The 13,398-nt window shown below is 35.4% G+C and overlaps 2 protein-coding genes and 1 long non-coding RNA gene across 3 annotated transcripts in view; 1 reads left to right on the top strand and 2 right to left on the bottom strand.

Annotated features, from left to right (window-relative positions):
• Positions 1–1,560: 1,560 nt before the first annotated feature.
• On the bottom strand, positions 1,561–2,749 carry LOC107567327 (uncharacterized). Its single transcript, XR_001606628.1, has 3 exons — positions 2,648–2,749; positions 2,149–2,174; positions 1,561–1,716 (listed from the first exon to the last, which is right to left on the bottom strand). It is a non-coding gene; the product is annotated as an uncharacterized lncRNA (long non-coding RNA).
• A 517-nt stretch (positions 2,750–3,266) lies between these two features.
• Positions 3,267–5,744, bottom strand: LOC107567315 (uncharacterized). Its single transcript, XM_016252978.1, has 3 exons — positions 5,716–5,744; positions 3,842–4,177; positions 3,267–3,634 (listed from the first exon to the last, which is right to left on the bottom strand). Exons 1-3 carry the CDS (start codon positions 5,729–5,731, stop codon positions 3,267–3,269), a joined length of 720 nt encoding a protein of 239 aa, XP_016108464.1. The 5' UTR covers positions 5,732–5,744.
• A 3,349-nt stretch (positions 5,745–9,093) lies between these two features.
• The window catches only part of LOC107567314 (SLAM family member 5-like), an 82,390-nt gene continuing 78,085 nt past the window's right edge, over positions 9,094–13,398 (top strand). The window contains exon 1 of the mRNA XM_016252977.1: positions 9,094–9,199. Coding sequence (XP_016108463.1) covers positions 9,094–9,199 — 106 coding nt within the window. The remainder of the gene's footprint in view (positions 9,200–13,398) is intronic.

Below are 13,398 nucleotides of genomic sequence, written 5' to 3'. Positions count from 1 at the left end.
CAGTGATTTCACATTTCCAGTTTGTATGAAGACTAAATACAAATAAAAGGTGAACATTAATTTATTTGTGCCATTTTTTTTTCTAAAATATTATATATTTTTATAGGAGGAGGTTTCATAGACTTAGCAAATTAATTTTTCATAAGTTTGTAGGTAGACATCTGTTGTGGGCGTTCTTGGCCGTTTTTATGAGGCTTTTTTAATAGTGTTCATATCGATATCGGAATTATATTGTATTGACCGAAATTAAGAAATATATTGTGATATAAATGTTGGCCATATTGTCCAGCCTTATAGTTTCCTAATTTTTTTTTTAAGGAAATGTAAGCAGTTTTGGGGCTTGAATTGAGGAACTGAATAAACTGAAAAAAATATATATATAATAATAATAGTAAAGAAAGGCTACCTATTTATTTTAAGAGAATTAGCTAAATCTTCCAGTTTATTATTAGCGGTGATTGTTAGTTCCCTGCATGCTTTGCATATGGAGAGTAAATATAGAAATTAAGTGCTACTTTATGTGTTTTTGAGTAAAGGGAAACATCTATTGTTTAATGTTCAGTTATGTTTGACATTTGAAAGAGTTTCTGTTATGTTGAAGTTTCTGTTGTTATCATTGTACAGAAGAGTAGAGCTCATGGTTATGAATAACTGCATGTATTACTATAAGGCATGATGCTTTGTTCAATAAGCAGTAGCTTTGCTAATGCTAGTGCAGTAACAAGTTTTTTCCTATTTGAGCGGTCTGGCTGTCTGTTGTACAAAATAACTCCGTCAAATACAAACAGGCCTTACTCAAAATCAGACTTTTGACAATTAACTTAAAATAATGAGCACATTTCACTAATACTAATAAATTCATTGTCAGATTAAATAATTTAGGAGATTTTATATGATTTATTCAGGTAGATTACATTAAAAAAAACAAGCCTTAAAAACTCAAAGATAGTATGTGCAATATTCTTACTTATAATTTTTTAGATAGCTCATACCATTTTTTAGTGTGAAATGTTTCAACTATACTATGAAGTAAATAATTTTTTAAAGCTGGTTAACTCTGGTTTGGTGTTCTAGTATAAAGGTGGTTGATCTTATCCAGCAAGCTGCCATTAAGATAAAAATAAAAATGCTTAACATCAATATCAATTAAACAACACTTACAGCATCAGTAGTACAGACTAAACCTGAATACCAGTTGCTTGACTTACAGCGGTCTTGGAAAAGAGCACATTTGTGTACATGCTCTTTTTTGTTGCAGCTGTGCACCCATCTGAGCAACATATAAGCATGTAAACAGTCAGTGCTAGCGGCTATAAGTGAATGTCCCCAAACAAAACAAAATAACTGGTATGTCAAGGCATTCATTAATCTTACAATGTAGTTTTCACTTGGTATTGGTCCTGACTACTAAAATCTTGGTATGATGAGACTATTTTCTGAACAACAAGAGATTGTCTTATGATGAAGCGAGGAAATTACAAAATCTCTCGTTTCCCATCCTCTCTTCACTTCCCATGAAAGTATCAAAATAATGAATAATGTTACAGCTCACTGGCAGCCGCAGGCTCCATCTCAATGTGATTAGAGGACAGGTCATTGGTAGTGTTTGTCACTAGAGCATCAGTGTGATTAATGGTGATTAATGGACCTCTCATTAGCATCATCCACCAGTGGAACGTCACTCTGATTAGGCGACAAATCGTTAACACCATTCGCCTGTAAGAAAACAGATTCACAGGTTAAAAAAAATGAACAGGACAAACGATTCACATACACAAAAAAAAATATGAAGTGTAATTACACTGTCACCCTCCGTACTTCAGTAATATACAGTTGTGGTCAAAAATATTGGCACCCTTGCACTTTTTTTTTTATAATAAAATAAATAAAATATTAAATACAATCCTGATAATAATATAATCGAATAAACTATTGTAATTATATAATAATATAAAATGTATCCACACCATTGTCTATTATAACTTAAAACAGTAAGCAAAACGCTGTCCGCATGTCAGTTATTATTGGTGTTTCAGTGTAATGATTTCTGAATCAAACTGCATAAATCACACAAACATGGTGCCAACTTGCAGATCTTAATTCTGATTTTTTTGTAGGCAAACCGATTCAGCGCTCATAGTATCTTACCTGATCATTGTGCTGCGTCCTGGTGTCTGTTTGAACAACAATAACAAACTCAATTAAACACATATTACTTGGTTAATCAAAGTAATTGTATATATATATATATATATTATATATGTGTGTGTATGTATGTATATTAGTGCTGTCAAATGATTGCAATTAAACACACATATCTATATATATATATATATATATATATATATATATATATATATATATATATATATATAGTATGCGCATTGGCCTGTATACATCGGATTCATTATAATTAAAATGTACTTTAAGTGTGCACCTAACACTAGGAAAATACATGTCCATACATGATCAGGATGGTAAATGTCCCAAATCTGGGGTGCAAAAAACATGATTGGTATATCCCCCTAATATTGACGTAAACGAACTGGTGAGTAATTTTTTGAAAAAGGTTATGTAAACAAACGGTCTGAAAGAACCAGTTTCGCAGGAAAAAATCTGACTTCCCATTGCTTAATTTAATACTCACCTTTCCTGCTTACTGGACGGTGCAGTAAATAAAGAGAAATAGCCATCAGCAGCAGGACACCAACAGCAGCACAAATTCCTGCTACAGCAGCTGAAGACAGACCTGAATCTGAAACAGATAAAGAGAAACAGTCATTATTACTAAAGAGCAACTATTTTTACCAATGTGTTTTTCAAGTATTTACACTTTTCCTGCTTTAGTCATCAGCTGATATTGATTTAACTCATAAATGATACGATCTGGTGGGTTTTGAAGAGCAGCAGCTTAAACAGCATCACATTACTGTGAGCTGTCAGAAAAACAGACTAATTTGAATGTTAACATGAGTCTTGCGCAGAGCACTGTGTCACTTTACATGAAGGTGACGATCTCAATTATAGTTTAATACTAGGGTTGCAAACTGGTGGAAATTTTCCGGTAAGTTTTAGAAACATTCTAGAAATTTTGGAAACTTTCAGAGATTTTTGAAAAGTTTCCTGAAATGTTCCACTCCATTTGATACTGAGTCTAAGCTCACTTTTTCAAACACAATGAAACGATGAAAAAAAAAAAAATCCACAATGAAAAACATTACTGGGTTGATTAAAAAAACAACAACATTTAACTATTTTAAAATTGCTCAAGGGAAATAAACTAAATGATACACACCAGTGACATTAACACTGAAGCTCCTTATGATGCTGAAGCTGCTGCTGCTGATCTGTAGTTTATAAAGTCCAGAGTCTGTAGTTCTGGTGTTTGTGATGGTCAGAGATCCAGTCTGATTGTCCAGCTTCAGTCTGTCTCTGAATCTCTCAGTACCATTATTACACTGAACATCTGTACAGATCTTTCTGGGTTCTGCAGTGATTTCAGCGATGCAAATGTCATTAAAATACCACGTCATCAAATCATTTGGGTTTTTTACTACACCAGGATTTAAAGTGACAGATTCTCCCTCCTTCACTGACTTTCCCTTCATTTCATCTCGTTCAGCAGCAGGAACATCTGAAACACAAACCAACCGATGACTGGAAGGATATTTATGCCAAAACATCAAAGAACTATGGATTTGAAATTGATTTAATCATGCTCTTTAAAAAGCAACAAGTATCTCTGTATTATTTCCTTATTTAAATCTTCATTCAAACAAACATTCACACTCACTGTAATCTTTTAAATGGGCCCAATCATTAAATGTATTAAATGACTCACCATAAACAGTAACACTGGAGGTCTGTTCACTGCTGTTTCTGATGCTGATGATCTTTAATTCATAAAGCCCAGAGTCTGTAGGGTTGATGTTCATGATGGTCAGAGATCCAGTCTGATGATCCAGCTTCAGTCTGTCTCTGAATCTCTCAGTGCCTTCATTACACTGAACATCTGTACAGATATAACTGAGATCTCCAGTGATTTCAGCTATACGAATGTCAATAAAATACCATTTAATATCTTCTTGTTGGTTTGTTTTAACATCAGTGTGTAAAGTGACTGAATCTCCCTCCTTCACAAACACTGACACTCTACCTTTCTCAACACCAGACACACCTGGAGAAGACATTAACAGTTAAGCCAAACAAAGTTATACAACAGTAAAGTGCTTTGAAAATGCTTTTCTACAGATCACAACCCTCTACGGACATCTTGGCAATTGAATCGCCATTGGCTAGTAAATTGTTTAGTTTATTTGCCAGACACACACATAATATATATATATATATATATAATAATAATAAATGTTTGTAAATGGCTGGATTCATAATGAAACACATGCAAACAAACAGCAGAACAACATCATTGATTCACACATTCACTCATCAAACATAGGGTAGAGTGGGGGAACACGCCCCCCTTAAGGACTGTGTAATTTCTTTCTGTGAAAAAAGTTAAATGTGTTTAGAAAAGTTATCATAGTTTTAGTGTCAATGACATCAATTATAAACCAAGAAAGACAAATATCCATAGTTTTCATATTAAAAACAATTTAATTTTCGAAAATTAGATAATTTACTGTGAAATCCGTTTTCTCTCAGGTATATCACCAGTGTACACTTATTTTTGACATCAACCGTGTAAACGTAGACTATAGTTGCAATAAAAAAAAATTATATCTTGACTTTATCTTGTGGTTATTTTGGGGAAAACAGTAGTTTTTCACTCTACCCTACATGAGTCTCATGAATGATCTTCAGCAACTTAATGAACATCATATAACCCACATCCTGACTCATAGCTGTTTTCCGTGAACAAATAATTGTACATTTATGCAACCTAATGTTTTCTTTTATTTTAAATACTACTTCGAAAACAGTGGGTATACTGTTTTCGAAGTAGTATTACTTTTTCCCCACAGGCTATGTATGTTCAACCTGAACAATTAATCTTTCATAATTATACATCACCCTTCACAACTAACATAGTTATATTTATATTAAACTACACACTTTGTAAATAGCATATCTGCACACTAATAAACATATCTGTACATTTATCTAAACAATAATTTTTTTCCCTATACTTCTATTTCTGTATATAGTACATTATTTAATTTATTTTTTCTAATATTAGTGTTATATTCCATCCCTACTGTGTTATTCCTCTGTATGTCTGCACTATGTTTGTACTTTCTTCTACACTGGAAGCTCCTGTCGTCAAGTCAAATTCCTTGTCTGTGTAAACATACTTGGTAATAAAGCTCTTCTGATTCTGATTCTGATACAATAACAAAAACTACTACTTTTTGTTTGAAGTTCATTCACAAAATAAATTTGGCATAAGCTTGTATTCAATTCGACTCAAATTATCAGTTTATATACGTTACTGATTTAAAAGATTTCAACATTTACTGAATGATGCAGTGGCTCTTGCAGCCGTGAGCACGCGTGAGAAGCTATCCATGCGGATAAAAGCTCCTACCAAATCATTTCGTACCGTTCGTCGTTCGTAGTAATTGTTGACTACAAAAGAGATCGTAACAGAACATCTTACCATGTAGGAATAAAAATAAGAACACTGAGATCAAAATAAATCGAAGCTTCATTTTTACAACGAAAATACGGCAGCAGATTCAGTTTCATTTACCTTACTTGTTTTTGGCGCCATTCTGCTTATCTTCTTCTTCTTCTTCTTTTTGTTCCATGGCCGTTCACTCCTTAGGAGTATTACCGCCACCTACTGTATATCTTGCGCGCATGGGTGATAAATCTGTATTGCTATCAATAAGAAATAAAAAAATTGTAACCCACCCACCCCAGAGGATCATGCTTCAGCTGGCGCTGCATGTTCAGCTCCTCCAGCTTCCACACTGTGCTCCTCACCCTCCGAGATGGGCAGAAGCATCATGATCCTCATCCTCAAACATTAAGTCCTGTGAGCTCTAAAAATGTTAAAACCACCTTATATATCTGATTATCACTCAAACCCTTTCCCAGAAGGTCCACGACGCTCACTGGCCGGTTCCTTATATTGCTAAAAAGACGGTTACGCTGATCTTCATATTTACTACATTTAAAAAGCACATGCTCTACTGTTTCAAAAACATCACATTCATCACACATACCATTTTCATGCTTCCCCATTAATGCAAGTGTTGAATTTAGTCCTGTGTGACCCATCCTTAATCTAGAAGTCAACTTCTTCCTTTCTGTGCCTTCCATAAAACTGTTATTTTTTTCCCTACTGATTTTACAATATTATAATACCACCTACCTGTGCTGCTATATTTTCCCATCTTTGTTGCCATATTCTTATTATTTCCCTATCAATTACTGATTTTATCTCATTCCTTCCCAGAGGTACCTTAACATCCACCAAGTTTTTCTTTAAAGGGGTCATATGATGTTGCTAAAAAGAACATTATTTTGTGTATTTGGTGTAATGAAATGTGTTTATGCGGTTTAAAGAAAAAAAAAACACACATTATTTTCCACATACTGTACATTATTGTTTCTCCTCTATGCCCCGCCTTTCTGAAACTCATCGATTTTTACAAAGCTCATCGGTCTGAAAAAGCGAGGTGTGCTGCGATTGGCCAGCTATCCAATGCGATGTGATTGGCCGAATACCTCAAGCGTGAGACGGAAATGTTACGCCCTTCACATACTGTTGTATTTCCTCAGCGACCAGCACGGATCAGCTCCAGGCATGACGACGCAGATATCGTCCTCTTTTGGAAGACCAAACAAAGTAGTTTCGCTTTCACAACGAAGCACACAGCATCTTCACGACACGGCGGTGACAACAATACTACAGCGAGAATAAAAGTTACGCCTTCTTTCTTTGCGTGAACATTTGGGCGGCGTTATGCAAATCTTCCCACATCGTGACATAGACATGTGGGGGCGTGTTAGAACGAGCCGTTTTAGGTAGGCGTGGTTGACTCTTCACTTTTATAAAGAATATCTCTTTGGATTTGAGACTTTACAAAGACTCTTTGCAACGTTACAGATCTTCTTTATGTACCAAGAGCTTGTAACACTCCAAAGAGAAAGGAAAAATTGAAATCGCATCATATGACCCCTTTAAAGCTTCTTTTGCTAACTTATCCGCTGTTTCATTCCCTACTATCCCAATATGTGCCGGTACCCAACAAAAGTATACGATTATACCCTCTATTTTCAGTCTGTACAGTATTGTATACATTTCTACTAGCAGGTCTTCTCTATCAGTTTTTGTCGACAATATACTTTTAAGAGCTGATGAAGAATCTGAGCAAATTACAGTCGGAGTCATTCTGCTTATCTTCTTCTTCTTTGGGGTTTAACGGCAGCTTGCATCCTTAACGTTGTATTACTACCATCTTCTGGTTCTAGTTATTTCCCATATACTTTAGTCATCATATTCCATATAACAATAACATAACAATACCTCTGGCGAATCAGTGGCTGCTCATTGAATAAACATAACACAGGAAACAAATTATAACATTTTGTGCACAAACTAACGATTATATTCACTGAGTTCAAAGCTGAAACATAATACCTTGTTGGAAAGTCTTTGGGATCCAGTGAAAACGCACTAATATTTTCAGAGTCGCTTTAACACGAAACAGAAAACTCATGAATATTAATGTTTACTCCGCCCAGTGACACCAAATAGGCTATCTCGGAAATGCGAATATTATGTATTTCAGAACACCGTCCGCGTTTCGCAGGAATATTATTGAGACAGAACTGCGCAGAACTGTCGAACTTGTCCGTCTGCGCTTATCCGGGAAGGAAGGGCCCTTATTTCACCTTATTTCAATTATGGGACTCCACGGCGGAGTCACTGCAGCAGATAGCGCTGTTGTTAAACTTTTCCATTCAGGGCTTCATAAGGGGTTTTCTCTAACTCAACAGCCCTGGGGTAATAAATATATAGTTAATTAAATGTAAATAAAATTGCATTTAATTAATCAAAAAAGTGCTATAATAACCACAGAATAAGCAGAACAGATTGAACAAAACCTGACTGAGTTATGTCCCAAATGACATACTATACACTGCACTTACACTCACCTGCCACTTTATTAGGTGCTCTTGTTCTGCTGCTCAGTAAAGCACATATCTAATCAAAGAGCCACTTGTTACAACTGAGATATGCAGAAGAGCATCTCTGAATGTTCAACACGTTTAACCTTGAAGCAGACGAGCTACAGCAGAAGACAACCATACTGCCACTCATGTCAGTTAGTGGTGAATAAGTTTATTTACCATTAAATTTAGATTGACTATTCCAATAATCACACAATATTCTACTCTTCTACTGTTACAGATACAGTTCCTTTTAAAACCATCAATGTTAAATGATCAAAATTAAGAATGTTAGAAGTCTTAATAAGAGCAAGATTTATATGTAACTCTAGACTATACAGCATATGCAGAGTGTGTGCGTGTACATTAGGTGGGTCAACCCCTGTTGTGGGAGGATTTATAAAGCAGATGAACAGCTTGAGTGTTTTCAGCAGATGGTCTTATTACATCGGACCCTGAACTACTGAGAAAAATGTTTCACATGCTTGTTTTGCTCTGCTTGTACTGGTGGCGTCTGATTGGTAAGTTACAAAAGCAATTTAATTTCTTTCAGTTTCAGTTAGAGGATTTGCATTTGACTTTTCTACCTAGATTAATCAAATAAAACAGATAATATTGTGAGGCCTACTCTAGATTCAGGTCTGCCTCTCAGTGATCCTGATTTAAAGTGAAACTTCTGGAAATATCCAGAATTACTTTCTCTCCTTTCACTCGACTGCAAAATAAATGTGAAGTTACAGGCAGATAACACCTTAAAGACTGAATTATTAGTTTACACAACAATCTTTAATCTGTTGCCAATGCGTTTCCTTTTGCTTTTCTGTTGCCATTTGAGACATTCCTCAGTTCACATTTAGAAACAAGAACTGACTTCAGGCTTTGTAAACCAACAAAAGTGTGAAATCTGTTCCAGTTTGTTCCTCAGGTGTGTTTGGTGAGTCAGTGTCAGTGATGGAGGGAGATTCTGTCACTCTAAACTCTGATGTTACTGAAATACATGAAGATGACGACATACTGTGGAAATTTGGAGCTGAAGATTCTCTCATAGCTGAAATCAGTAGAGAGGACCAAATCTTCTCCACATTTGATGTTCTTGATGGGAGATTCAGAAACAGACTGAAGCTGGACAATCAGACTGAATCTCTGACCATCACAGACGTCATAATTGAACATGCTGGACACTATAAACTACAGATAAGTGGAGATAAGTTGTTATCAAAAACATTCAGTGTTTCCATCTATGGTGAGTCTTGTTTTACTAAAAATATATATATATATTGGGTTTAATATAATTCTTGCTTATTTGACAGCACTTGTGGCATAAGGTTGATTACAAGATTATGGCGAGGCACTTACATGGTAGTTAACAGGGTCAACTTTTTAATTATTAAAAAGCTGACACTGTGAAGGTTATATGTAGTCCGCTTGTAAAGTTGTGATGCAAAAATACTGTTTCCAGGTCTAAGTCTCTACTTGTTTCACTTGAAAATACTATCTCAACAGCCGTTTATGAGCACTATTTATTTATATCACACATTTAAGTTAAGCATTCTCACGGTGTCCCAGACCTGAATATTTTAACGATTTACAAAAGATGAGTCACTGTCTGGCCATTGGAGATAAAGGTTATGATAATGATTTTAAATAGTAGGCCATGGCATTACATTACATTGTGAGTGCATATTAGCACCATTTGTGGCATCTGACAGAGGTTTTTGACCCAGAAGCCAGTTCGTTATGGGCCGTCTGAGTCTGAAACACTGTCATTCAGAGAGATGTTTCAATTTGCAGCCGGTTTCTATGTAGATAGCTAGCTATTTAAATAAGAACTCCTCAGAGCCATATACAGAATCTGTTCACTTGTCTTGTTTCAACACCATAGGGCAAATTCCAAATGGCTTTTTTGCGCCCTTGATGGACACTTCAGGAATGAGATGCCATTTGTAGGGATGTTCCAAACGAAAGTGAACAACTGAATCCCTTCACAAAAGGCCCTTCCAGAAGTCCGTTAGCAAAGAGAACATGCGATGGTCACTTCACGGAAGTGATTTCCGTTTGTGATCATGTGATCTTCGGTTAGGAGATCTTGCTTTTAAAGCAAAGTTGTAGTTGATTTCGACTTCACATACAAACGTAAGTAGAATAGGCTAATTAAAACTGTCTTTATTTTAATGTAATACAAAACATTTTTCGTCAGTGATATAAATATGAATTAAGATGGTAGTTAAAGCAGGTTTAAGCAAGTTTAGCTTAAAAAAGTTTAATAGTAATAAGACACAATTAGATCATATTTGAATAAAATAAAAATAATACGAAATATTTATTTGCAACAGCTGATGGAGCGCTGAATGCTGTACGCACGCGCAGAGTTGTCAAGGTAAAATTTGGTCAGTCATTCCCTTGGCCAAGGGAGTTCCATATGCTTAAACAAGACAGTAATGCCCTACACCCTTCAAAGAACACAATTCGAAGGGAGTAGGGCATAGGCATACTCACTTCCGTTTGGAATTCGCCCATAGACTGGTCAACACAGGCCACAGTGGAGAGGGGCAGGGCAAACAGTAGCTAATTATCATTTAAAGAGACATGCACCAAAACAGGCTGCTGTGAACAGAGCTGTTTTAAACAGAGTGGTTTTTAACCAAAGTATGTTACAGACATTTCATGAAGACCCTAAAGAATCATACCAACTTGTGGAAAATGGGCATCCAATGTCCCCTTTAAAGCACTTTTACAGTCGTTTTAGTATTTTATGGTCAACTTGACTTTACACAGAAAAGGTTAGTTAAGTAGGTTAGTTAAGTGATTTTTCAGACTAAAATCATGATAGCATGAAAATTGTTTAAGTATCGCAGATGCACTATTAAAACTTTGAGCATTTCACATTTATGGATAGGACACATTTACTTACACTGTAAGTGTAAGTTTATGTCAAACATTTTTGCTTTTATATTCTGAAAATAAATGTTTGTGGTTTTAATAAGCATTAGACCTCAGATGCTTAAGATTGAGCTGTACTGAATATTCCTTTAGCTATTTACATACTGAAACGTTTAATCATTTTATAGTTTGAGATCACAGAAACACTCACTGACTGTGGACATACTACACCGAAAATATTGTTCTGGAGGTGGAATATCAGGATAAAAACACCTACAGCTGTGTGCTCAACAATCCCATCAGCAACCAGACTCAACACCTGAACATCAGCAAACTCTGTCAAGGTAAGTCAGCAGTGATGTTAATGATTATTTACCGAGCTGATCTCTGTTTTTCATTTAAAAAAAACGATAACTGAGGTCTCAGTCTTGTTTGAGATCAGACTGACAGAATTATTTTGTCCATTACAGATCAAGGCCTACCCTTATTTTACATAGTGTTGATTTCTGCTGCTGGATCATTGATTGTAGCTGCAGTCATGATGTGCTGCATCTGCAGGAAATGTAGAAAAACAGGTCAGGAATTCAATTGAGCAACAAATATTAACTACCATCAGTTCATTTGAATCAGATATACATATTACTATATAAGTACGCAATCTTTGTTGTTTTTCAATGCTATAATGCAGCTGAGACCTGGAATGAAGACAGAACTGATTCAGCGTTGAGAAAACCAACAACACGAAAAAAGGTAAAATCATTCATGACTGTGTTGCAAGAAGATGTGATGCGGTCTGTTAGTGTGATTGAAGCAGCTGTTAGAAGTTTTGTGTGTAACGTGCATCAGAAGGTCAGTGAACAGATGTGGGTTTGAGCAGTTTTAAGCATGTTTTAACCAGTTTACATTAAGTGCGTTTACTGTTTGCACCTTATTGTAAATATTAATATACAGTAAATCCATTTTGCAGGGCTATTTTCATTTTTGCAGACCTAAAAAAGTTAATTAGCATGAATTTAAATGTATTAACAGAAAGTTCCTCTGTCATGTACATTCACATTCAATGCATCTTTTTAACATAAGGTGATTGTCAGTCCCCAGCATTCTGCCTACCACAACGAGTTTTCTTTCCCTTTTTAAGTAATTCATTTATTATTTTACTTTGGTCATACACATTACTATGAGATAAAACACTATGGTCATACATGATTTTATCCATCGTGAGATAAAATGAGAGACTTATGTGTTTGCTGTGGTTGAAAAGACTTGATGAGAAACTTGTCTTCATAGTGATTATCAGTGAAGTGATAGGACGTCATTCATTTGAATGAGTTACAGATTTTCACCGATAAGGGACAGCGTTGCAACAGAGCTAAGTGCTTGTGGTAACAATAGAGGTGCAAACACTGATCCGTCTGCAGATTAGCAACACTAACTAATAAATATCTAGATTTAAATACACACATCAAATCCATCAGTTTCCTCTAGATGCTCTTCTTGTGCTTCTTTGTTGATGCTATACAGTTGTGCATTGTGAAATAATCGTGACATTCAGAAATATTCAATTAAGTCAATTATAAAATAAAAAAAATTCTGCTCAACATAGAGGGCTTGATCTGCAGTTAATTTCCACTCCAGAGAATTTGAAGAAAAATTATATTACTAGTTTCAGATTCCTGACTGAGTTTGTGTTTCCTTGCAGATATCAAAGTCGGACGCTGTGTATGAAAATGTGCCCAAAAAACGGTGATCAAATCTACTTGAACTGATGATAGAGCTGAATAATGGACACTGACTAGTGCTTTGTGTTTTTCTGGTAGGCTGTCTCTCTTTTATGTTTTCACTGTTTGTATTAAATCTTTTGGTGTTATTGTGGTGTATAACCTTTTATTTCTTTATTTATTTTCTGATTTTGTGGTTCCCCAATATCATAGCATCCAGAAACATATGGAAATTGTTCATATTTTCATTTGAGGAAATTGAAATGGATATCAATTCCATTGCACGGTGATTACTGTATCACACACACACACAGTATGATGTTCTGAATATGTTGTCAAATGTAGCACAAACACATCATTGCTCTCTAGTGTCCAAAGCAGAAAATCACAGATTTGAGAAATCACTAAAGAGCCTGGCTGCTGTGCTGAGGCCTGTTTGAAGAACAGTGTCTAAAACAGCTTACAGATCATTACAATAAGATAGGCCTACATGTATTTTTCTCTCTTGTCATCATGTTGTGCTTGAGTTGTATGACTGTGGATATTGAATGATAAAGACAGACGGTCATTATTACCAATAGATTGACTCATAATCATTTTATTGGTATCTTTGACTGATATTTACCTCTTTCTACTTTGATTTAAACGGGAAAATGGC

Source organism: Sinocyclocheilus grahami, unplaced genomic scaffold (assembly GCF_001515645.1).
Source record: "Sinocyclocheilus grahami isolate Dianchi unplaced genomic scaffold, SAMN03320097.WGS_v1.1 scaffold1147.1, whole genome shotgun sequence".
Classification (NCBI taxonomy): Eukaryota; Metazoa; Chordata; class Actinopteri; order Cypriniformes; family Cyprinidae; genus Sinocyclocheilus; species Sinocyclocheilus grahami.
This window is presented reverse-complemented; position numbering and strand designations above follow the sequence as displayed.